This window comes from Ictalurus punctatus, chromosome 3, assembly GCF_001660625.3.
Source record: "Ictalurus punctatus breed USDA103 chromosome 3, Coco_2.0, whole genome shotgun sequence".
In the NCBI taxonomy this organism is placed as follows: domain Eukaryota; kingdom Metazoa; phylum Chordata; class Actinopteri; order Siluriformes; family Ictaluridae; genus Ictalurus; species Ictalurus punctatus.
In genome coordinates, this window is record NC_030418.2 from 36,645,485 (window position 1) to 36,672,984 (window position 27,500).

A 27,500-nucleotide genomic window follows, 5' to 3' on the forward strand; every position below is an offset into this window, starting at 1 on the left:
TGCTGTCTCTCTCTTGTGCTGTCTCTCTCTCTCTCCTGTGCTGTCTCTCTGTCTCATGGTGTTGGTGTGATGCAGTAATGTTGTAGATAATCAGTGAATTTATTATATCATTAAATACTAAAAACTATCCCAGACTTCTGAGCCCACCCAGACCGCTCTGTGTGTGTGTGTGTGTATGTGTGTGTGTGTGTGTGTGTGTGTGTGTGTGTGTTTATAGCCCGTTGCCCCGAGCACGGAAGCGATTCGTGACGCCGTAGCTCGGTTAATTAAAAAGCGCGAGCAGCCGGAGGAAGGTAACGTAAGCGGGGGGAAATGTGTTTAACGCACTTTTATCGGTGGAAATGAGACGCAGCCGGAGAGGGGAGGGGTGGGTGGTTGGGGGCGGGGGGGTGTAGGGTGAAATGCATACTTCCTCCAGCTCCATCTCACACACACACACACACACACAGGGATGATGGATGGATCTGAGGCTCTTTGGCTGAATGTCTCATGACAGATCACACATATGAGGACCTGTACAGATTTAGCGCATTAGCAGCTAACTCACCTGATAATAACGCTATAATGCTTCATATCACATTATTATAACGTAATATAACAGAAATATAATCACAGCACACACAAGTTTTTATGATGGATCTCAATCTGTCAGCAAGTTGGTATGGAATCACAATAACATTAAAATCATCACAATTTTTACAATATTATCGCAGTAACCCCGTTACCATGGGAACGTCTGTGTGCACAAGTTTCCATTACATGCACAAATGAAAACATGTAACTAAGAGACTAAGAGTCACGTGTCGGTGACAAACAAAAACAGCAACAATACTTGTACAAAGAAAACTCCAAACAATGTCGTTTTGCGAAATGAACCAACTTCAGTTTCAGTGTTTTTCTTCTTTTCGGTCTTCATCACATGACCTCGTCATCACATGACCTCATCATCACATGACCTCGTCATCACATGACCTCGTCATCACATGACCTCGTCATCACATGACCTCGTCATCACATGACCTCGTCATCACATGACCTCCGATGACAGAAACAAAACAAAATAAAGATGTCAATCAAAAGCACTAAAGTAAAGTCTGTTTTCATGTTTGAACTCGTGTTTATTTTCATAAACTCGTTTTCAGCAAAAGTGTTGTGTTTTTTTCAGATAACGGACAACTTCATACACCAGCTTGTGTTTTTTTCCTTTTAAATATAAAAACGTAACAGATGTCTGTGTATAAAGACGTTCACGTGTGAATCGTGTTGTAGTTGTTATTACAGTTATTTGTAGTTTTGGGTTTGTGCAGGTTTCTCTCCCGTCATTGAGTCACGCAGGCTATAACTGCGGAGAATGTTCTGGCAGATGTGTAATTATTGTGTTCTTGTTTCAGTGGAATAAACGCGGTGGAATAATCGCAGGATGCTAACGCATTAGTCTGGGAGGAGTTTGGTGTTGAAGAAGGACGGACACCGTCACCGCTTGACGTCTCCGCCACAGCGCTAATCTCAGCGAGCGGCCATGTCGAACATAAACAGTGCGCTCTGCATCGAGAGCGGCGCTAACGCAGACGTGTCTCTGTTACAAAAGGACGCCCTTCAGGAAGCCGGATTAAACCAGCTGTTGGATTACAATGCAGAGATCGAACGTTACCGCTCTTTCGCAAACTTTTACAAAACCAATGGTGCATTTCCACAAAGCGCCAAGATCGCTCGCATCACCACGCCCATCTTTCCCAGCGCACGGATCGGTGTTTCGCCGTGGAACTGTGACAACGCCGTGCTCTGGGGACGCAAATCGGCGCCGATCCACCCGCACAGAACCAGGAGCGATTCATCTCAGCGGCCTGGGAAACCCGAGACCCTGCAGATGGCGAATGGTAACTTCCTGTCCACGTTATCGCCGGAGCACTGCAGGCCGTTAGCGGGGGACTGTGTCAACAAGCTGAAGTGCGGCAGCGCTGCTGAAGAGATCATGAACCCGGCATTCTCTGCCCTCCCGGCTCTCGGGGGCATCTCTTTACCCCCCGGGGTCATCGTCATGACAGCGCTGCACTCTCCTGCCGCCGCGTCCGCTGTCACGGATAGCGCGTTTCAGATCGCCAACCTGGCAGACTGCCAGCAGCACAATAATAATCACAGTAATCACATTTCCTCTCCCGCATCCGGAGGAAACGCCGCCAAGAAAAAGAGGAAGCGCTGCGGTGTGTGCGCCCCCTGCAGGCGGCTCATTAACTGCGGCGTCTGCAGCAGCTGCCGAAACCGCAAGACCGGACACCAGATCTGCAAATTCCGCAAATGCGAGGAGCTGAAGAAGAAACCAGGCTCGTCACTCGAGGTGAGAATAAAACTGGCGAAATTATTATTATATCATAAATGTAAAATGGAAGTGTCTGATTTTTATAACAACACTTTGAAGAATCTGGGGTTTGAAGTAAAGTCGTTTTGTCCGTCATGACTGGTGCAGATCTTCAACTCATGCTGTAGTCTGTGAAGTGTAGAAGATGCCGCGGACTCGCTCCTTGTTTTGTCTCATTCTTTGTTTGATGTTTTTAAGTTCACATTGTGCCTTTTTTAAAAACGATTAAACACCTCAGTATGAATAATAAGATTAAAAATAATGGTTTAAAAAAACTCATAAAAGTTCTGGTCACTAATATTGAACATTAATTAATAAATACCTTTTGGTGTAGTTAGGAGTTATATTTAAAAATAACAAAAATAACATTATTTGTATATATATATATATATATATGTATGTATATATATTCTTATTATAACTGATGCGTCCGCGATTAATTTTCCCCAAAACTTTCTGACAAAAGCAGGAATGTGTTGTAAATAATTCTTATATTTGTTTTCTGTTGTTTGTGTGATATATATATGTATATATATATAGTGTAATGATAAGCATGGATTGGATTAATGACGGCGTTTCGGATCAGACTTGTACGATGCCTCTGGACCGGCTACGTGTTGAAACGTGAGGGTTTTTTCCCCCTGTGTGTTTATTCGTGATTGTCCAGTAAATAATGGAAAGTCACACATTTTTGTGTGCAAAAGCGTTCACTTTGTTATTGTGAATATTTTATGGAGTGAACTGTGTGGGATTTTGTCTTCACTGCTTTTCATCATCACTGCGTTTGGATATATTTCACCGAGCATTCTTCGAGAAGATGGTGACTTCTGTAAAACAGCTCCTCTCTTTAGTAGCAGAACTGTGCTGTGGAGGAAACGACGTCGTCATACTGAAGTGAGAGAAGTTTGGTTTTGGAGCTAAACTAGCTAGCATTACACCTCGGGGATGTTACTGGAGTGTGTTAGCTAACTAAATCAAACCTAGCTAAATACAACAGGTTAACTGGTTAGCATTACATCGGTTAATACTACTAATAATAACAATCTCTGAACTATAGTGAAGGTTTCTTTTGCTCAGTAACACTGCCGTAAACCGAATACTATTAAGACTACTACTAATAATAATACTATTATTACTACTACTTCAACTAGTACTATTAATAATAAAGCGAGGATGAGCAGCAGCAGTTGGTGGTTTGCGGTTTGAGCTGTACTGAACCTTAATTGCGTTTCTGAGACACATTAATCATTTCTCATTATTTCCCTTAGTAACCTTTTCCTTCCAGTCACGTATCTAAAGCCCTTGAAACCCCCCCATTAACCCACACCCCCCCCCTTACTTGCCCAATCCCCCCCTTCACCCCCTTGAGCCTGAACGTCCCCGCGGCTTCTCCTTTCTCCCTACACGCCTCGTCTAATTGGCAGTAATTAGGGGTGTGTGTGTGTGTGTGTGTGTGTGTGTGTGTGTGTGTGTGAGAGTGTGTGTGCGAGTGTGTGTGTGTATGTGTGAGCGTTACTTTGGCTCAGACGCTGTAATTGCTGCCAGTCAGGCTGAGACTGGAATTCAGCCGGAGAAAAAAAGCTGAAAAGGTTGTTGGCTGGTGTCCAGGCCGGAGCTGGGAAGTGCTTTTCCCTCTCTGCACTTGGCCATTTTAACCAATTACGGACGCCGCCTCGTGATGATCGATATCCCACGATGCACTGCAGCAGCAAAAACACTGTAGAGAGGACGCGAGATTTAGTGAGACACACACACACACACACATACACACACTCACACACACACACACACACACACACACACACACACACACACACACTGATATTCAGTTCTCACATTGTGATAATAATGAACATTTTATCCCCAAAGTAACGAATTAATTTAAATAATAATCATATTAAAAAATAAAAACAACTATTTTTGACACTTTGACACTTTATTTATTTTAATGTACTATCTGTTTTTAATTTTACACCTCTTATCGACCTCAGCACGGTCGTTTACTACGTTTACACATACAGAATTAGTGCATATTCATTTTATGCAAATATTTATGTAGGTTCCTTTATTTATATGTTTACAGTGGTGCTTATATGACCTAAACATCATCAGATTTTCATACGAGTCCTAAAAGTAGAGAAAGAGAACCCATTAATCAAATGAGACAAATATATTATGTTTGGTTGTTTATTTATTGAGGAAAATTATCCAATATGACACATCTGTGAGTGAGTGTGTTTTCAGTGTGTGGTGTGACTCCTTGTGCAGGAATCACTGCAGATAAGCGTTTGGGGTAAGTGTTGATCATCTGCACGTCGTCTCGGAGGAGTTTTATCCCGTTCCTCAGTACAGAACAGCTTCAGCTCTGGGGTGTTGGTGTGTTTCCTCACGTGAACTGCTGCTTCAGGTTCTTCCACAACATTTCTACTGGATTAAGGTCAGGACTTTGACTCGGACGTTCCAAAACATTACCTTTATTCTTCTTTAAGCGTTCTCTGGTAGAAGGACTCGTGTGTTTAGGATCGTTGTCTCGCTGCATGACCCACTTTCTCTTCAGATTCAGTTCATGGACTCATGTCCTGATATTTTCCGTTAGAGTTCGCTGCTATCATTCAGATTCATTGTTCCAGCAGTGATGGCGAGTCGTCCTGGTCCAGATGCAGCAGAACAGTCCCAAACCCTGACACTACCACCAGCATGTTTCACAGATGGGAGAAGGTTCTTCTGCTGGAATGCAGCGTTTTCATTTCTCCAAACATAACGCTTCTCATTTAAACCAATGATTCTTTTTTGGTCTCCTCCGTCCACAAAACATTTCCATTAGACTTCTGGCTCGTCCATGTGATCTCTGAACTTGCCACCCTGCCATGCACACTGTTGTTGTTCAGTGTTCTCCTGATGGTGGACTCATGAACATTAACATTAGCCAATGTGAGAGAGGCCTTTAGACGGTTAGAAGTTCCCCAGGGCTCCTCTGTGACCTCGTGGACTATTACAGGTCTCGCTCTCGGAGTGATCTTTGTTGGTCTCCGCTCCTGTGCAGGGAACGATGGTGTTGAATTCCCTCCATTTCTACACAATCTGTCTGACTGTGGATCGGTGGAGTCCAAACTCTTTACAGATGGTTTTGTGACCTTTTCCAGCCTGATGAGCTTCAACAACTGTTTTTCTGAGGTCCTCAGAAATCTCCTTTGTTTGGGCCATGATACACTTCCACAAACATGCGTTGTGAAGATCAGACTCTGATAGATCAGACTCTGATAGATTGAAAACACCTGACTCTAATTTCACTTTCAGATTAACTGCCAATCCTAAAGGTGCACATACTTTTGCCACTCTCAGATGTGTAATATTGGATCATTTTCCTCAATAAATAAATTACCAAGTATAATATTTTTGTATAATTTGTTTAATCGGGTTCTCTTTATCTACGTTTAGGACTTGAGTGAAAATCTGATGATGTTTTAGATCATGTTTATGCAGAAATATAGAAAATTCTAAAGGGTTCACAAACTTTCAAGCAGCACTGTATGTACAGTATATAGCAGCAGACACAGGCAGGTTCTCTATTTTTTTTTAAGAACGGGAAAGAGAGAGAGACAGACAAACAGGTATAGTGAATCAGACAGGCACAGAGAGAGACAGAGGGAGAGTTTAAGAGCTCAGCATGGACAGAGACAGACAGATAGTGAGATAGGGAGAGACACAGAGAGAGCCATACAAACAGAGAGAGAGACAGAGAGAGGCAGAGAAACAGGCAGAGGGAGAGAGACAGAGAGACAGACAGCATGAGAGTGAGAGAGACAGACAACCAGAGAGACAGACGGAGACAGAGAGACAGTCAGAAGGAGACAGAGAGAAACAGACAGAGAGACAGACAGCAAGAGAGACAGAGAGAGAGTGAGAGAGACAGACAGAGACAGAGAGACAGGCAGAGCGAGAGACTGGCAGAGAGAGAGACAGAGAGAAAGAGAGAGAGACAGGCAGAGGGAGTGAGACAGACAGAGAGAGAAAAACAGACAGAAAGAGAGACTAACAGAGAGAGAGACAGGCAGAGAGAGAGAGAGAGTGAGAGAGACAGGCAGAGAGAGAGACAGAGAGAAAGAGAGAGAGAGACAGGCAGAGGGAGTGAGGCAGAAAGAGAGAAACAGACAGAAAGAGAGACAGACAAAGAGAGAGACAGGCAGAGAGAGAGAGAGACAGGCAGAGAAAGAAACAGAGAAAGAGAGACAGACAGAGAGAGAGACAGATGAGGGACACAGGTCAGTCCTCTGGGGGTTCGGCATTAGCGCTCTAAATTAAAGCGGGTATTAGAGTAAATGGTTTCTCGGATTTCAGGCTGTGAGTAAAATTCTGATTTGCATTTCACTCGGCTGTTTCAGGAGAAATTAATTCCCCTGTGAGAGAAAAAACACTCCGAGCCGAGTGACACTCACTCTCCCTCCAGGAGGAATTAGCTAACGGCTAACGTTTATATCCACAGAGTAGCGTTAGCATTAGCGTTGTTAGCCATGCTCCATGGTCACAGTATTGAGAGGAGGTGAGATCAGAAGGAAATCCCATGATTCAATGCAAAGAACAGCGTTTTTACTATTTTATTTTAAATTTGAATGTTAGAAACTGTTAGTGCTAGAAGCAAGAGTCTGTGATTAGCGTGTGGCAGCTAACAGGAAATACATGCTATCGAACAACTAGCTAGCTAATGTACAACATGGAGCTGTAACTTCAGTGTGTTAGCTAAAGTTTAACAGCTAGCTGCATCATTTTACAGAAAATAGCTGTTATAGCTTGATTTTAATATCTAGCCAATGTGTAGTAAATAAATCCAGTGTTAAATCAATCAATCAATAAATAGTTAGCTAGCTAGCTAATGTTTAAACAAGGTGCTACCCTGCTGATAATAAGTAGAAATGTAGTAATTTCTACTGGTTTTAATGGGTTCTCATATGGTTCTGAGTGGTTTTAATGCAGTACTGATGAGTTCTGATGTGTTTCTGATGGTATGTAAGGGTCTGTAATATTAGTTTAGCAGAATGTGTAGTTCCTTATGGTTTATCTGGTTCTATTCTACCTGTGAAAGACCGCTCGATTGGGTTCTAGTGGTATTTTAATAATAACCCGAACATCTCCAATGGAAACCATTACACTTTTCCTGATGGATTGTTTCAGAGCTACACAATAATGTAGATCATTTTGCTTTATATTGGAATTTGTTTTGTTTGTTTTATTGAGCTGCTGCTGAGTTCTGTATCATGATGAGTTCTGTATCGTGATGAGTTCTGTATCGTGATGAGTTCTGGATCGCGATGAGTTCTGTATCGTGATGAGTTCTGTATCGTGATGAGTTCTGTATCATGATGAGTTCTGTATCGTGATGAGTTCTGGATCGCGATGAGTTCTAGATCGTGTTGAGTTCTGGACTGTGATTGGTCAGAAGGTGGTGATTAGTTCTCTATAACAGCGGCTCTGACTGTAGCACAGGTTTATATTAATGCATCGTTCTAATATGTTATCGTTTCTATAGTAACGACTCGTTCACAGGGACGTGTACAGCGCACGCTCCACTGTTAATAAAACGATTTAAACAAGGTGTGTAATTGTTGATCTGTAAGGAGATGATTATGTAATACTGATGGAAGGAGTCTCCAGTGTCAGTAAGATTATGCTTCCTTGCGGTTTCTCAGTAACACGACAAGCTGCGATATTTTATAACGTAAGTAAGAACAGGAAATATCTTGTTTCACTGACGTTCTACAACGTTAAATGTAACCGTAAATGGATAAAAGCATATAATGTGTTGTTTATTAATAAATAAAAATCGTCAGGTAGATCGTGGTAACTACCTGACGAGTGGTTAAATATTTGAGTGAATAAACAGTAAGTTCACCAACATCACAACATCACAGTTAATTAAGTTGTAATTAATTAAAGGTGAAATATGATCAGGAATAAAATAACGTGCGGAGTGTGTGACTAAAACACATAATTATATAAGTAATGAGAGCGAAACTGGCAGCATCTCTAATAAACAGGAGATCTCTACATATGTCTGTGTGTGTGTCTGTGTGTGTGTGTGTGTGTGTTTGTCTGTGTGTGTCTGTGTGTCTGTGTGTGTGTCAGTGTGTCAGGGTGAAGAAGCAGTGCATTTTGCCAAGGGCCTGATTTGCATTCGCCTCCCACACACAGCACCTCACACACACACACACACACACACACACACACACACACACACACACACACACACACACACAAACAGTCGACATTAACATTTTACAACATCACGTTAGCTGCCCAGCTTTTTAACACATCGTACACTTCTATCACTAGAGTGTCGTCGTGGCAACGGACATCATCTTTACAAAAAGACCCTCGAGCGTTTATTATTAATGATTGATTAGCAGCTGTAACATAAACGACACAAACCAATAACCTGCAAAACATTAACGACGCAAAAATGCAGCAGAATTCGTAAACGCAACAGGAAAACCAAAAACACGACAGGAAGTTCGTCAACAGGATATGACATTAAATTGGTAAACACAACCCCGAACACAACTCTGTTGAGTGTACGTAGCTAGTACAGTTAGCTGGCTAATAAACATTCTTCACAGTGACATCGAGGTAATGAGCAGTTGTTTCGTTTAAGGTTCTCCGTATCGGTTCCATGGGTTTGCCGCCGCCCTGTTGGTGGACACTTGTATGTGTCCTTGACTGTCGTTGGTCGCAGTGACACTAAATTCGTCTGGGGAACCCAGACCTGAAATCAGGAGCTTTTACATGAGCCATCCAGTGTAAAGTTGGCTTTATATCCTGCAGGATGAAAACAGAAAGAATCGGAGATAGTAAAAATATTACGTTAAAGCAGGACGGGATAAAATACAGAACGGTACTGAGAGGGACTCGTTGAAGTGAACTGGTTTGTTAGACCTTCAGCACAGACACTGATATTCAATTCAATTCAATTCAGTTTTATTTTATAGCGCTTTTAGCGATGGACATTGTCTCAATGCAGCTTTACAGAAATATATAAACACTGTGAATTTATCTCTATTGCTGGTGGTGACGGTGGTGAGGGAAAAACTCCCTGAGATGATATGAGGAAGAAACCTTGAGAGGAACCGGACTCAGAAGGAACCCGTCCTCATCTGGGGAACAACGGATAGTGTGAAAGTGAAAGAAAGATCATTATGGTTTAATATGAAGTCTGTTTGTTGAACTAGTCCACTGTTCACTAAAGGAGACCTGAGTGTAAAACTGCATGTGGTGATTGCAGTCCCAAGGACATCGCAGCAACCGTAGTCCCGGCAACCACAGCGAGAACGTCCATGTGGAATTGAGGTCCAAAACCATTTCCATGGTACTTCAAGCAGTACCGTTCTCAGCGATCTCCAGGCTGCACCGCTTGGGGTCGTCCTCAGTGGCAGAACGTAGCCTCCAGTTGATGAGAGCTCCATCCAGAGGTAGAACATCAGGATGGATCAGGCTGGTCCGGAGAGCAGAAAGGATCACTGGCATCTCCATAAAATCATGTGTGGCTCGACAGAAGGAGAGAGGGAGAGGGAGATAAAGAGATGGAGAGATCATTATGTAAACCTAACAATATAGGATATAAAATGTAAAGTAAGTTGTTTTGATTAGAAGTGTAGATGCTGTAGGAAAACGCATCTCAGGCTGCGAGGTAGAATAAACCTGACGTCCATGTGAGATGCTACGACTGATCCTGAGGAGACGAGAGACTACAGAAGTCGTCCATCCTGATAGTGAAAGGAAATGTTTTCAGAAACGCTGCGTGCGCCGAAATGTGATCTCAGTGCTTACGGTTTGTTAATAGAGAGTAAAAGTGGTCCGATGCGCGCCCCTGAGGATCTGCTGTACGATTAAACAACATTAAAATTCACTCTTTTAGCCCTAACAGCCCTCCCCTTTGTGTCACAGTTCCCATGGCGTTTTGTTTCTGTTTTGATCCTGGCTCCAACCCTTTTTGCTTGTGTCCTGATTGTGTCCAGGGGTATTGTATGAGTTTTTGATTACTTTACCCATGTATACACCGCTGTGTCGAAGTTTCCAAGTTTCCTTCCTTCCTGGTTTGATTTCTGATTTGTGATGATGGATTATTCTGTTTCACTGATGCCTTCATCACGAGTACACACGCTTGTGCCCGGCTAATCCACCGCACACCGTACAGACATTAATCACTTGTAGGTCAGAGATTTTGGCCTGGTTGGAACGCTTAAAAGGTTTTCTTTCTTGAAGTTAATAAGACAAAAAAATGGCAGCTCGTCATGTTGCTATAGAAACTATAACGCACCAGAACGAGCGCATTAATATAAACCTGCGCTACTGTCAGAGCCGCTGTTATAGAAAACTCATCAACACCTTCTGACCAATCACAATTCAGAACATATCAGCGCCATATATGTATAAAACGTATAATGTGACTACAGCGTCTGTATTTTCTGAGGCAGATGTTTTTCCCGCTCAGTTCTCCAGGATTCAGATGTTGACAGGAGGAAAAATTCCCATCAAACAGTCAGAGGCGAATTTGATATTCGGATTTTTTGAGAGCGGAAAGAAATACTTGGCGTGTGCACAATAGCATCGCTAATACGCGACGGCGTGGCCTTGACAGACCATGAACGGTACGGTTTGTGATCCGATTGGCAGAGTGACACCAGCAGGCAAGGAGGGAAACGCGAAAAGAAATCTCTCGACCATGAAAAACAGCGTACAATTAGCGAGCGCTGCGGGATTCGCTGATGTCAGGAGGAAGAATGGGTGACGTGGGAGATGCTCGGCGCTTTTGTGCTCGCACTGGGAGCACGTTGTAATGAAAAGGTCATGGCGCCATTGTACAGCGCTCTCACAGCCATGAGCTTTTTTTTTTTTTTAAATAAATAAATGCTTGGTGGCAGGACCTTGAAGAGCGGCGGCTTTAATGAGAGCGGAGGAGCCGAATAAGCGTCCCCGGGCAGCGCTAATTTGTTTTAGGTGTGCTCAGAATAGATAAGGACGAATGTGTGGCCTTCCAGCCCCGCTCTTCCTCCTCCCTCTTCCTCCACAACCTTTGCTTCCCTGGAGATAACGCTGCACGCTAGCAGCCAATCTCAGCGGGGGAGACGAGGAAAGCGAGAAGAAAAAAGACAGGAGGGAGTGAAGGCGATAAAAAAGGAACGAAAGAAAGGAAGGCCTGAGGGACAGGCAGCCTTAGATGTGCCGATTGGTGGATTTATTCACGCTCTAAACTTGCAGGCTAATCTAACCGACATCTGAGACAGAGAGAGAGAGAAAAACAAATATCCGCGTCGCGTAACGAGTCTCAGACCTAAAGGCCAACCTTAAGCTCCTGTCAAGACGATGTGCGATTGCTTAATTATGCCAATCTCTCGCTCTGGCACTGACGAGACACGAACCGTCTCTCGACTTCCCGCCGTATTGTTGTAGGCTACGTGTCGAACGCTACTCTGGGAGATGTTTGGTGAAGAACAGGAAAAAAACTGTCACATTTAGCAGTCTCGTAGTTGTACAGAGATTAAATCAAAGCATTAAAAAATTATTTTCTGAAATAAAATTCTTTAAAATAACAAATAAAGTTTTACTTTTATTTGCACAACGTAAGTCGCTTGATGCATGAAAAGGGCTCTGAGTGTTATTTTCACTTATTTTAATTAAAGCTACATTTTCTAATGAGAAATAAAATCAAACGAAGTTTGCATCTTAACCGAAATATCCGGTCGTATTCAGAGTTCAGCGCTCAGTGAGGATTTACTACTGAAATTACACACTTCAGTATTCAGACATCACGGAACTACTGAGAGTTACGCACGCAGGGGCGGGGTTTATCTTAAACAGGGGCGTGTCTCAGTTGCGCTCGATTCTGATCTTGAACTTAAGCGCACGTTTCTTGCGTGATATCGGCTTGAGGGAGGAGCAGCTTTAAGTCCAGTGCCACCATCTGACTGTTTGACATAACTGCGACGTACATAAATAAAATCACACTATATTGTCCCTTTAAAGTCCAGGACAGAGGAGGAGGCGTGTCTTAATCAAAGAGATGGCTGAGAGTGAAGTATGTATGGATAAAATGATAAATGAATGTGAAAGTGAGCGGTTCAGTCAGACTATCCTTCCAATGCCGCAATATTCGTAGGAGCGTACAGATTTTTCTAATTTACCACCAGGGCCGGGACGCGTCATGTGACGTCATCACTACGCGACATTCAGCCAAAGCCCTCTACTATTCACGTGCGTCAAACATGAGTACAGCTAAAAGCTCTCGTTTACCAACAAACATCAGTCCGAAAGAGCGTGCAAAACAATTTCGTGCGATTGTGATTTCGCCAATTCGAGTAGTTCCAAAAAAAACCCAAAAAACTCCACAAGCTGCACCGCACATTTTAGAGATACGCAATCCCATAATTCTGCTCACCAGACCAGAGCGAACCTTGGACATAACTGACACTCTGACTGAGGACGAATGTTTTGCCTACATGTCTTAGTGAAAAACAGCTAGCATTCCGGATATGGATGATGCTAAATTGGTGGCTATATGATTGACATCGCAGCTCCAGTAAAATTACTGGCTGTAAAATAATTTGATCTACAGAGTAACATTGTGGATATATTAATATACAGATGAGTTTACAAATTAAAGAAAAAAACAATACTACTATTATTATTATTATTATTATTATTATTATTATTGTTATTATTATTGTTATTCATGGTTAATCAGTGCCGGCCTGTCCCCTGAGTCGGCTCGGTCTCGGGCGTGAAAGGGAATGGGACGGTGTGAAAGTGCAGCGCGTTGAACGCTAATGTGCTGCGCTTTAAATTTTAAACAGACACACGTGAATAATTGATGGCGGCTCTGGCTGGGAAGTTAAAAGGTATCTCGTCATTAAAGAGACGCTGTTTGGGGAAAAAAACACGACACCGAGCTCCGAGGCCGCAGGATGGACTGTAACATAAAAATAGAACGGAATTTAATACTGTGATATTTTCTATTAAAGCTCACGGAACTCTTGATCTTGGAATAGTGGACTGCAAATGCTGCTTATGTTTGTATAAAAATATAACTAAATACTATAGTGGTGCTGATTTACATTTATTACACTGATTCAGCTGCAGTGTTTTTGCGATCATTTTTCTTAGTCATTTATTGTTTATTACGTCTGAGGGAAATTCAGCTGTAGCAGCGATGCAGAGGGGTCCAAGCACTATTCTGGTTCTGTCTTATTTCCACTGTCACAATGTTTTTACTTTAAAGTTCGATAGCTAAATTGTTATGCTCAGTTGTTTTTTTCCCACCTATTTTCAGTTGCTTAGCAAGAACGTTCTCATAACGTGAACCATTTGAAAGACAAAACAGGTTGCAAACAATTATCAGGTGAGAAGACGGTGTTGATTAATTCTCTATAACAGCAGCCCTGACAGTAGCGCAGCTGCAAATCGCAGGTTTATATTAATGCACTCGGTCTAATATGTTATCGTTTCCATAGTAACAGCTCGTTCATAGGGACGTGTACGGCTGATGTGCCACATATTAAATAGATTATAAAGAAAAACGTGCATAATTGTTTAATTATATGGTGAAGTTTTCTTTCATTCATGGTAGGAGTCTCCAGTGTCAGCACTTTGTACCAGTCAGATTGATTAGCTGAATCTTGTTGAAACTGGGTGCTGGAGACCATCACAGAAAGCAGCATGGTGTTTTTGTAGCTTTCCATTCACCGAGTAAGAGCAGCTCCTAATGAGCACATCTCTTCTTCATTAGTGTCCGAGTGAGGTGTTGTTTATTACTGCAAAGGACACAGGGTTGTCCGAGTCCAAATCTGGGGCAGGTGTGAGAGTAAAAGGGCAGTGTGTCGGGGCACATGGGAAATCTGTTGAGGACAAAGCAACGACAGTGTTATTGCTCCAGTTGTTACTGTGTGTGTGTAATTCTGTGATTACTGATCTGAACGTTACCTGAGTTTGACTATTTGCTGTTGTCTTTATCACGCTTTATTTGAAATTGTTATCATTAAGAATTTGTCTTCCCGATTTTACTACTAATAAATCTTTATTTACAGATTAGAGGTGAACAGGGTAATAGTGCTTGGACCCCTAATCATTGCTGCTCTGTGTTAATCAATGATTATTATTATGTTTGTTGGGGAGCTGATGTTTTGACTCTACAGCCATGTGTCCACCAAAATGTTTTTTCCTGAGGCCAGCGTATTTTAAAAGTTGTTTGCAGTGGGAGTGCCGCGTATTTAAAAACACCAGCAGCGTCACAAGGCGCTGCGCGTCTATTCCACGCTGAGCGATGCGTGCTCGGCGTGTTCTTCTGGTCGCCGAGAATTGAAAAATGTTCAACTTTGGGTAAAACGCAGCGCTCATCACTAACACTTTTTAAAAAAAATCACAGTGGAGGAGGGGTGGGACAAATACCACACCCTCAGACCGTCCTCTCGTTCTACGTGCTTCAGCCATCCCTTCATCCAACGCCAGGGCTAGAGCAAGTACTTTACCTTGAGTTGACGTTTTTCTATTCAGTAATTGCTGATAAAACAAACTATCTGAAAAATCAGACACTAGAAACATGCTACTTCCGCGGATATTCCGTATCATAGCAACCAAAGCGCCTGAGCTGAAAAAAAAGCTAAATGTAAAGAGCTCTCAAGCGCCCCCAGCTGGGTGTTTTCAGAAGATTACCTTGTGTTTTCAGCTGGCTACAAACGCTTTGGAGAACGGCCGAAATAAACGTGAACTGCTTTCTACGCACAGCTATTAATAACAGGATTACAGTTTACATCCACAGAGTTGAAGATGTTAGACATTCGACGTTCTGTCATCCGTCATCTTTCATGATCAAAACATCCACAACTTACACTGGGGGTTTGAATCACACCTCTGCCCTGTGTGTGTGGAGTTTGCATGTTCTCCCCATGCTGCGGGGGTTTCCTCCGGGTACTCCGATTTCCTCCCCCAGTCCAAAGAAATGCGTTGTAGGCTGATTGGCATGTCCAAATTGTCCGTAGTGTGCGAGTGTGTGTGTGATTGTACCCTGGGATGGATTGGCACCCTGTCCAGGGTGTCCCACACAGTGTGCATCCAAGTTTCCTGGGACAGGCTCTAGACTCCCCGTGACCCTGTGTAGGATAAGCGCTACAGAAAATGGATGGATGGATATTTTTATTAAAATCTTGCAGATTCTTGTTACTATAAAGAGAATATGAGTATAAAGAGAAGACTCATTTTCAATGGATTTGCCAAAAAAAAAAACATCACTGGAGAGAGAAACATTTTTGGATATTTTGTTCATGGGAAAAGGAAAATGGAAAGTACAAAACCAGCGATAGTCTTTTATTTTTAACTGCATGCAGGCAAACTTCAATCCAGCCTCTGTGGAAATAACATTCCTGACATCATTAATATCCGTGTAGCGCTACTGACCCGACTGTACACACACGGGCCAGAAAGAGAAACCCAGTTTAAACAGAACGTGTGTGTTTCCGCACAGACGGACGTGAGCTGTGCCGTACGCTTGCGCTAGTGCTTATTACCTTAAAATATCAGCGCTTCCAATTTAGGCCCCCGAGAAACCGCCAGCTCCCACACATATGCCGCAGAATCTGTCGAGAGGAGCGAGGCGAACCTGCTGCTGCTGCTTTGCATTTTGATTTAACATTTCAGAGAGCAGGCAATCTGCTCACCGCGCTCGATTAGCGTGCTACGCTACGCCAACGCAGCGCAGGTAGTCAGCCTTTTCCACCTCATATACCCCGAGGATGGCGGGTGGGGGGAGGTGGGTGTTGGTGGGGGTTGGTTGGGGGGGGGGGGGGGGGGGTGAATTTCTAAAAAGGTGTTCGAGCAAAGTAAAATGTGAATCCTGTGTGAGGTTTCTGAAGAGGAGAAACGAGATGACATCATCAAACAGCACTGCATGGACATGGTTATAATAATGTCATTCAAAATAATATTACATTAAAACTATTCACGTTAAAATGGTCATAATTTTGTGTCTATGGTATGAAAATCTCAGGTGATTGTCAAAAATGTGACCTTAAATTAGCACAGGGGTTATGAGACGTAGAAAATTTGGTAGTTCCGTATTTCAGCCAACAGCCACTTTGTCGGATTTGAATATTAGCATGTTAGCTACAAGTGATACAGCCTACTAATCACCAAAGGTTAATGTAAAAACATCAAATATTGCACCTCCCATTAAATCGAGCTGCACTGAAGTTTGGAAATTTACCATGGATGTGTAGCTAGCTGTAGTCAAAGACACCTTTATGTTAGCGAGGATTAAATTTTTCCAGTTAGCCATGTTGTTACTCTAAAGCTGAATATACAGAAAAAATGAAGAGTTTATTTCGTTTCAGTTTTGTTTAATTTGTTGAGAAATGCTACATGTTCTATCATGTGACTTCTATAAGTGATGTGACATCATTTCCTGTGCTCTTTGGGGGTGAGGGGGTCGAGTGAATACTCTGAGAGATTAGATTTATAGCAAGCAGCAATCATCTGGGGTCCAAGCACATTTCGCTAGTGGTGTCTGAATTCAGTTGACTGCTCTACTGCCCCCTAGCGGTCAGTATAATGACACAGAGAGTGATTGGCTGTTTCATGACATCGTGTTGCTCATCGTTAGAAGATTCAGCACAGCAGGAGTCGATGGAACGTTCAACGAATAACAGTTAATTCTGTATCTGAGCATTTCGGCTATGAATTTGACCCCATGATGTAAAAGGAAACTCGTTTTTTTTAGCGTATATATCACAAGAGATTGTTTGTTTGTTTTTCTCAAAACTCTACACGCAGCCCTTACTGCGCTGTAATGTGTGATACCCTTTTTTTATTTTATTTTTTTGCTTTGTACTAGTAGCATGTAGATGGCATGAACCATTTTCAGGATCAGCACTTTCCCCCTAGAGGTAAAAGTGAAGTAGAAAACTTTTCTGCAAGTTCTTTCCCATCAGTATTTAAGTTTAGCTAACAGTCTTATAATATATTTACATATTTATTTATGCTGGTGAGATTTCTGAACAGGATCGTGGTGCCGCTACGGTAACAGGTCTGCGTAGGAGCACTGCGGTTTATCACCCCTCCGGAGATATGAATATTATATGTATATTATATTATGCGGTATTATTCTGTGTGAGAACGGTGTCCTGAGTGTCTCAGAGGAGATTTAAATGCATCTTTCTGACAGAAGGTCAAATTTAAAGACGTGGAAGACAAACATATTTTTTCACAGGAGGAGATTGAAACAGGGTATTGAGAGGGTATTCCAAGGCCACGTAAGGGCAGGTGAAGGACACTGGACAGGGCAGGTGAAGGACACAGGGCAGGGCAGGTGAAGGACACAGGGCAGGCAGGGCAGGTGAAGGACACTGTTCAGGGCAGGTGAAGGACACTGGACAGGGCAGGTGAAGGACACAGGGCAGGGCAGGTGAAGGACACAGGGCAGGCAGGGCAGGTGAAGGACACTGGGCAGGGCAGGTGAAGGACACTGGACAGGGCAGGTGAAGGACACTGGACAGGGCAGGTGAAGGACACAGGGCAGGCAGGGCAGGTGAAGGACACTGTTCAGGGCAGGTGAAGGACACTGGACAGAGCAGGTGAAGGACACTGGGCAGGGCAGGTGAAGGACACTGGGCAGGGCAGGTGAAGGACACAGGGCAGAGCAGGTGAAGGACACTGGGCAGGGCAAGTGAAGGACACTGGGCAGGGCAGGTGAAGGACACTGGGCAGGGCAGGTAAAGGACACTGGGCAGGGCAGGTGAAGGACACTGGGCAGGGCAGGTGAAGGACACTGGGCAGGGCAGGTGAAGGACACAGGGCAGGGCAGGTGAAGGACACTGGACAGGGCAGGTGAAGGACACTGTTCAGGGCAGGTGAAGGACACTGGACAGAGCAGGTGAAGGACACTGGGCAGGGCAGGTGAAGGACACTGGACAGGGCAGGTGAAGGACACTGGACAGGGCAGGTGAAGGACACAGGGCAGGCAGGGCAGGTGAAGGACACTGTTCAGGGCAGGTGAAGGACACTGTTCAGGGCAGGTGAAGGACACAGGGCAGGGCAGGTGAAGGACACTGGACAGGGCAGGTGAAGGACACTGGACAGGGCAGGTAAAGGACACTGGGCAGGGCAGGTGAAGGACACTGGGCAGGGCAGGTGAAGGACACTGGGCAGGGCAGGTGAAGGACACAGGGCAGGGCAGGTGAAGGACACTGGACAGGGCAGGTGAAGGACACTGTTCAGGGCAGGTGAAGGACACTGGACAGAGCAGGTGAAGGACACTGGGCAGGGCAGGTGAAGGACACTGGACAGGGCAGGTGAAGGACACAGGGCAGGCAGGGCAGGTGAAGGACACTGTTCAGGGCAGGTGAAGGACACTGTTCAGGGCAGGTGAAGGACACAGGGCAGGGCAGGTGAAGGACACTGGACAGGGCAGGTGAAGGACACTGTTCAGGGCAGGTGAAGGACACTGGACAGAGCAGGTGAAGGACACTGGACAGGGCAGGTGAAGGACACAGGGCAGGGCAGGTGAAGGACACTGGACAGGGCAGGTGAAGGACACTGTTCAGGGCAGGTGAAGGACACTGGACAGAGCAGGTGAAGGACACTGGACAGGGCAGGTGAAGGACACTGGACAGGGCAGGTGAAGGACACAGGGCAGGCAGGGCAGGTGAAGGACACTGTTCAGGGCAGGTGAAGGACACTGTTCAGGGCAGGTGAAGGACACAGGGCAGGGCAGGTGAAGGACACTGGACAGGGCAGGTGAAGGACACTGGGCAGGGCAGGTGAAGGACACTGGGCAGGGCAAGTGAAGGACACTGGATAGGGCAGGTGAAGGACACAGGGCAGAGCAGGTGAAGGACACTGGGCAGGGCAAGTGAAGGACACTGGACAGGGCAGGTGAAGGACACAGGGCAGGGCAGGTGAAGGACACTGGGCAGGGCAAGTGAAGGACACTGGACAGGGCAGGTGAAGGACACAGGGCAGGGCAGGTGAAGGACACAGGGCAGGGCAGGTGAAGGACACTGGGCAGGGCAGGTGAAGGACACAGCGCAGGGCAGGTGAAGGACACAGCGCAGGGCAGTGGTGAGAAGGTTTTGCACGACAACTCACTTCTACTAGTTGACCAGTGATTTCAAAAAAGGAGTCAACTAACCGTTTCAGGACCTCAGAGTTCAGACACATCAATCCACACTTTAGTTAACACTCACACACACACACACACACACACACACACACACACACACACACACACAAATAATAAATAAATTTAAATACAAGTTTAAATTCGCCATTCTGGTACAAATCTCTCATGTGGGCGGAGCTTAACAGCGATGCACTCTCATTGGCTAGTAAGATTTGGACAGACAGCTCGAGTGTCCAGCTGAGGAGGAGGAAGATTTTATATTTTTGTTTGTTTTTAATTCCATAACTGAGCCGGATTTATTAGGATGGAGTCTGTGATGTCCGTGTTCTACTCTAAAATATAATAAATCTGAGTCAAGAGTACCATGTTTGAGTCGGAATGTGTCGCTCATCTGCATGGATATTATTTACATTTAATTTAGCTTTAAAGGACAACAAAAATAACTACGGAGGAATTTCATCAGGAGCATTGTTTTTACAGTTGACTGTAGCATCGGCTGTGTGTAGAATAATGAAGTACATGTAGCTGCTTTCTTTAGCTTCGGCCTTGCTGTTGTTTTCTCTGCCTGACTAGCCGACGTTCCCACAGCACTGTCTAGTGAACACTTTAATCCTATAGTCTGTACATCCCCTAATGGGGGGCACTGAAAGGACACTATCAGGGCAGATGTGATGGGTCCCGTAGAGGTCATTGGTAGGGCATGGTGAGGGCTTACAAACTTACCTACAAACCATTCAGCGGCGATTTAGAGAACAGTGGGAAAGTACTAAGAGAGCTTTTGAATAATACAGAGTAGAAAAATAAAGCAGGAAAGCCAAGGGCACTAAGGGGGAATTCAGAGGGCACACAAAGGGCAATGGAGAGGGTATTTGGAGGGCATTTATGTGGCCACTGTGAGCAAATCAAAGAGGGCATCAAGGATTTAGATAATAGGGCAGTAAGCAGGGATCCCATGGGCACTTAGGTAGCATTCAGTGGGCATTAGAGTAGCAGTAGGGCACTGGGGGGAATTTGAGGTTACCTGCTGCTCTAAACCCTGACAGCTGTAGTTTCCTCTGCTTTCAAACATCTCATCTCGTTAAATGGTCCTAATGAGCAGATAATTACTGGAGTCAGAAGTGTTAGAGGAGGGAAATCAATCCGTAACCAGGACTATAGATTGAATCACCGCTCTGAAGGCTTTAGGGCTTGAGCTTGAGCTTGAGTGGCGTTAAAGCGGAGCTGTACAGGAAGTTCGGTGACAGGTTTGATGAATTTCCTGTGTGGTTTCGTCAGCAGCGACGCTGTGTTCTGAAAAACGAGCGGCTAATCCAGGCCAAAATCTCAGCTCCACAATCGCCTCCTGTGCTTCTCAGCAACCTGGGAAAGTCGATTTATTGAAAATAAACGTTTCTAATCATTACAGTTCCCTGGACGTTTTAGATTGCGGCAATTTCAGGACGCTTCAAGGCTAAAGTAATCACCTGCGGAGTGAACAGATGAGCGAGTGTATGTGGCGTTCGGCCTTGGCTCGCCGTGCTGAGATGAGATTTCTCTCCCAGCGTGCCTGTGATGGATTACTACACCGTCCGGCATCGAGCGCAGCGACGCCCCAATATTCCTGCGGAATCGACTGACAGGCGATATATAACCCATCAGTTAGGGACCAGCGCACACACTGAACTTGTTTTTTTCCCGAGAGCTGGATTTTGGCCGACTCCCAGCTCTCTCAGTTCTGACCGGCTCTCATCGACTGTGCTTCTGACGCAAGAGTGAGAACCCAAGCTGCTTTGGTGTGTCTAAATTTATGAATGGATTAGTGTTGTGTATTGTAAAACATTTCATTTATGTATATCATGAAATGAATATTATGAAAATATATTATGAAATAAATTTGCTTGCCTCACCTGTGGTTTAAATCTCCCAACACTGGAAAACTCCATTGCTAGTTTTGAAATCAAAGACCTCCAAAGCAGGTCTTTGATTTCAGCTGTAGGTCTAAATCAAAAGTAAGGAGAGGAACTCTTGCAGCTCCAGCTGATAAAGCGAGGGGCGTGGTTAGTAATCACAACTTTACTTACAACTTCATTAATGTTAATTACAGCTAAATCGTTCACAAAATCTATATAACGCTCTAATGCATCCACTGCTAACATCCAACTGTCCAACCCAGGAGCCTCATTGTGGACTGTGATGACAAATATATCTATAAATGGAATAAATGTATGATGTGTAGTTCTTTAATAAAAGTAAATGTAATCATTAGCAAATGATTGTTGTGGTATAAGAGGAATAAAGCACGTGCTGTTTGAGGAAAATAATCACCACTGTGGTGGTAACAGGAACTCCACTTCATCACACCACCCAGTATTTGTCTAAAACAGCAACACAAAGTGTTCATTACTTACAGCAGTGGAGTTAGAATGTGGGGGTGGGGTTATGATGTGGGTGTGGAGTTAGGGTGAGGGGTGGGGTTATGACATGGGTGTGGAATTAGGATGGGGGTGGGGTTAGGATGTGGGAGTAGAGGTAGCATGAGGGGTGGAGTTGGAATGTGGGGGTGGAGTTAGGGTGAGGAGGTGAAGTTAGGGTTTGGGGGTGGAGTTAGGCAGTGGGGTGTGGTTAGGATGTGGGGGTGGGGTTAGGATGAGGGGTGGGGTTAGGATGAGGGGTGGGGTTAGGATGTGGGGGTGGGGTTAGGATGAGGGGTGGGGTTAGGGTTTGCACCCTTAATCCCTTTAGCTAAACTTAATTATACCTTTTAATTGCATCTGCATTCATAAAATACAAATAAGTCACAGTTACTAGTTTTACTAAGACTTCATCAGATAACGTTCCTGTTTTTCTCCTCTCATGCCTCTTCTTCTCCTTTAGGTCTCTGTCTCGCCGTACCAATACGGAGTCACAGTGAGATACTTTTTTGCCTCAAGACATTTTAATTCAAAACAGAGAGCCCTTTTGTCGTGGCAGAGGAGCGAGGAACGCTGTGGACTGAAACACAGCCGGATTGGCTGAGCTTACAGCGTTCTTGAGAAAATTTGTGTGAAATGTGTTTGTAATTATGGTGAGGAGGCAGAGACGGGTCGAGAAAGAGAAAACAGGAGAGACAGAACAGAAAAGGAGAGTGTGTGAGACAGAAAAGGACAGAGAGAGAGAGACAGAGAGAGAGAGAGAGAGAGATTATTTATTTATTTGAGAAAAAGGCCTGTCAGAATCTCCTCCAAAGCACTGCGGTTGTGGAAGGCGTCCTGAATCTCAGTCCATACGTTAATAAATAATGTGTTTGAGGGTGACGGAGGGGACGAGGGGTATAACAAGCTTCAGCACATCCCTCCATCCTCAGAGAGAGAGCGAGAGAGAGAGAGAGAGAGAAAGAGATTTAATCATTTTTAATATTTAAAAAAACATTTTTAGAAATGGGAAATGAATTCTTTTTTCACTGTTAAGAGAATTTAGGTAAATCGATAAACAGAATAAAAGTTTGGATAGTCCCGGTCTTTAGGGCTCCGACTCTTGGATAGTCCCAGTCTTTAGGGCTCCGACTCTTGGGGTGTGTCTCAATCAGCTCCCTAGTTCAGTATCTAGTGAATCACTATATCATGTACACAAGTCCGGGCACTAGTAAGGACCCTAGTTTACTACACACGGAATTACACAATGAATTTCTGGCGACATGGCTACGTACTTGCGTTGTAAAACAACACCAAAAATTCAAAACTTAAAAATATTTAAGTTTTATATCCATTATAAATTTGTTAGCTTGGTCACATGTATTTCTATTATAATCTGACAAGCAGGAACACGTAAAAGTCATTCGACTCAAACAAACTGTAAATAGAACATAAAATAAAGTTAAAAATCGCTAACGTAAGTAATCATTTGAGAGATACATCAACAATAACAAGCTACTTACATTCGTAGCCGGATGTTCGCCAGTAAGGGAAAATAGTGAGCATCGATGCTCTCTGGGTTTTGCGGTGCATTGTGGGATTTTTTAGGGAGCAAACATTCCAGTGCACTGGCAGGAATTTGCGATTGAGACAGCTGACTCCCTGATCAGTGCCCTGAATACTTATGGCTCTGACTCTTGGTTAGTCCCGGTCTTATGGCTCTGACTCTTGGTTAGTCCTGGTCTTATGGCTCTGACTCTTGGTTAGTCCTGTTCTTATGGCTCTGACTCTTGGTTAGTCCTGGTCTTATGGCTCTGACTCTTGGTTAGTCCCGTTCTTATGGCTCTGACTCTTGGTTAGTCCTGGTCTTATGGCTGTGACCCATGGTTAGTCCTGTTCTTATGGCTCTGACTCTTGGTTAGTCCTGTTCTTATGGCTCTGACTCTTGGTTAGATCTGGACTTATGGCTCTGACTCTTGGTTAGTCCCGTTCTTATGGCTCTTACTCTTGGTTAGTCCTGTTCTTATGGCTCTGACTCTTGGTTAGTCCCGTTCTTATGGCTCTGACTCTTGGTTAGTCCCGTTCTTATGGCTCTGACTCTTGGTTAGTCCTGTTCTTATGGCTCTGACTCTTGGTTAGTCCTGTTCTTATGGCTCTGACTCTTGGTTAGTCCTGGACTTATGGCTCTGACTCTTGGTTACTCCTGGTCTTATGGCTGTGACCCATGGTTAGTCCTGTTCTTATGGCTCTGACTCTTGGTTAGTCAGTCATCTTTTGAGCTCAGTCTCCAGTTCCAGTATTTGAGCATTTGATTTGTTTGGACAGGAAATAGACACTTTGGCTTGATGAAATGAAATAAAAGTAGAACTGATTATCTGATCAGAGAGAGAGAAAGTCAGAGAGAGAGACAGGTAGAGGACTTACAATAACAAACCCCTTTCCACTCTTTCTGCTGCTGCTGTCCTCCCTCTGGCCATCTCTTTTATTCAGACATTGTATGATGCCTCTTTTTGTCCTTTTTCTGACTTCTATGAAAAAAGAGACATTAAAAGAAAGAACGGCACTCAGCGAGAGAGACAGAAATAGGGAGGGACGGACCCATTTAAACTGTCTAACCTCTCTCTCTCTCTCGTCTTTTTCCTGCTTTATTCAAGTCTGCTTTTTCAGACAGGAGAGTAAAATATCTCCCCTAAGGGATTGTGGGTAATTAGAGACATCTGATTTGTGGAAATTAGTGAGGAAGAGAGTGGAATAAATGATGACGTAATGGGTGCATGTCTGGACGGCGCTGTTTTGATGAAGTCATCTTATTAGTGCAGTGCATGACTCCTGATGACGAGGTGGTCCCTCCTGACACCATAGAAACCCTTCCATTGGCTGGAATTAGTCACATGATTATCTACTGCTTATATTACAATCGTGATAGTTTGCATGAATTTATTTTTAAATAAGCATGCTAGCCACAGAGAGCTAATAGACTAATAAACCAGTTAGTAATTATAGCTGGGGAGCTAGTGTTGTTGAGTAACGAAACATAAACTGAATGATAATTATCTACGATATCAAACAAAATGATGAAAAGTTTGGCGATGTGAAGTATTTACACTTCTGAAAGATCTTCACAGAAACCTACTGTGTGTGTGTGTGTGTGTGTGTAACACACATTCGGATTAGGGCTTGATTATGAGTCAGCAGCATCTGTCCACCCTTCACACACACACACACACACACACACACACACACACACACACACACACACACACACACACACACACACACACACTCACTCACTCCTCAATCAGTGTGGGACATGTGAGGCCTCACCATTAAGCGCACCTGCCACCCACAATCAGTGTCAATGGCTGTCAGGACCCTCACACACACACAGACACACGCACACAGACACACACACACACACAGACACTTACACAGACACACACACACACACACAGACACACGCACACGGGTCTCAATCAGTCGGATTGATTCAGGATGCTGCAGGTCTGATGGGGAGAGGAGAGGGTGCAGGAAGGATGTGGAATGAGACAAGGCCGAGACGCACTGATTAGAGATAAAACCTTACTGTCCTCCCACCATCACCTCTCTCTCTCCCCCCCCCCCCCCCCCCCCCCGTCTCTCTCTCCCTCTCTCTCTCTCTCTCTCTCCCCCCCCCCCGTCTCTCTCTCCCTCTCTGTCTCTCTCTCTCTCTCTCTCTCTCTCTGTCTCTCTCTCTCCCTCTCTCTCTCTCCCCCTCTCTCTCTCTCTCTCTCTCTCTCTCTCTTTTCCTCTTTGTCTGTCTCTCCCTCGTCTCTCTCTATCCTTTTCTCTTCTTTTTATAATATGTTTCTGTTTTTCTACTCTTTCTACTTTCTACTCTCTCTCTCTCTCTCTCTCCTTATCAACATATTCTTCAGTGTTGATGGAGTGATAGTGATGGCTCAAGTGTGTGTGTGTGTGTGTGTGTGTGTGTGTGTGTGTGTGTGTGTGTGTGTGTTAGCTGTGCTAATTGAACTTTGTTGTGTTGGTGAGCAGAAGGACTGAATATGATCGATACTGAATGTCTTTAACAAAGCCTGTACACACACACGCACACACACACACACACACACACACACACACACACACACACACACACACACACACACACGTAAAACTCAGTACAGTGTGTGCTGCAATCAGCACAGAGTGATCAGTGCACATACAGAACATGGAGCTCATCTCCTCGCGCCTTATGTCAGAAATTCTAGCAGGAAATTGCAGATATTATTCCGAAATGTTGAAGATCAGCGTTCACAGAAGGTTTTGAGGTCAAATCCCAATCCTGCCTGATAACTACCGCATTCCTGAGCTAGATGATGATGATGATGATTGTGATCCTCCTCTCAGGTGTGTGCTTGGTCTGGATTCTGGATAAAAGTGTGTGTTTTGAGTATAAATGTAAATCATATGCAGTGAGATTTGATAAAAAGGCTCCTAAATTATTCTTTAAATCCTCTCCAGCACTGACTCTGTCACAGGAAAGCGACCATCCTTTCATTTTAAACACCCTGATTCTGTTCTTTTGTGTGTCTGTTTTTTTTTGCGTTTAGATTTCCATCAGTGCTCGGAGACGTTACAGCGATCCCGCTCCCAATCAGCGCTCAGTAATCCCTGTCAGCGCCGCTCTAATCCCCCGGGGCGCTAATTGGCCAGGAACTTCGCTATTTTGTGTCCTGACTGCCAAATGAGTTCGGAGAGCAGCGATTTCTCTTCTTTAGTGGCGATTATTGAGCCGACGAGCACCGTTCGTCTCCGGCGCGAATGGAGACGGCGTAATTAAACGGCTCATTGTGGCTCGTTGGGAATTCACGGCTCCCGCGCTGTAATTATTATTTTGGCGCGTCAGTGCTCCTCCAGTCTCCGGCAGATTGAATTAAACACAGACGGCGCTGCAGTCAGGATCGTGATCAGAGCTCGCTGCGGTGAAATGAGGAAATAAACTCCGTTTTAGAGGCGAATCCACGCCAACGCTTCAGGCGTCTGTCAGAAAACGTGTTACTGAACTCTCCGAAAATATCCAACATATCCAAGTACATTTCTCTGTGTGTGTGTGTGTGTGTGTGTGTGTGTGTGTGTGTGTGTGTGTGTGTGTTAGTCTGGTACAGGATTGAGATACAGGTAAATTATTTCATTTAAATATGTACATATGTATTTTAATATTTAGATATAATTCATTTGACGTATGTAAAAATGCCCAACCCTCAACCTACGATGGAAAAACCCCCGCTGTAGTGCTGTAAGTTTTTCCTGGATGTTTTAAAAAAAAAAAATCTGGATATTATTTAAGCAGAAACCTTTAATATTAAGTTTGCATGCAGTTTAAACACTCATGTTTACATCTCAATCAGAATAAACTGATTAACGCGACCCAGGTGGGTTAGTGTCAGGTTATACCCGAGTTCTGGATCCTGATTGGTCAGAAGGTGTTCATGAGTTCTCTATAACAGCAGCTCTAACAGTAGTGCAGGTTTATATTAATGCGCTCGTACGTAATACGTTATGGTTTCTATAGCAACAGCTCGTTCACGGGGACGTGTAGCTCGTGATAGGGCGACAAATTATTCCTAATTCCAGTGATTTT

General features: G+C 44.2%; 1 protein-coding gene across 1 annotated transcript in view; it reads left to right on the top strand.

Moving 5' to 3' along the window:
• Positions 1-27,500, top strand: part of cxxc4 (CXXC finger 4) — a 34,176-nt gene that overhangs the window by 3,589 nt on the left and 3,087 nt on the right. The window contains exon 2 of the mRNA XM_017464958.3: positions 1,392-2,335. Within this exon, the coding sequence (XP_017320447.1) occupies positions 1,520-2,335 (816 nt within the window). The 5' untranslated portion in view covers positions 1,392-1,519. The remainder of the gene's footprint in view (positions 1-1,391; positions 2,336-27,500) is intronic.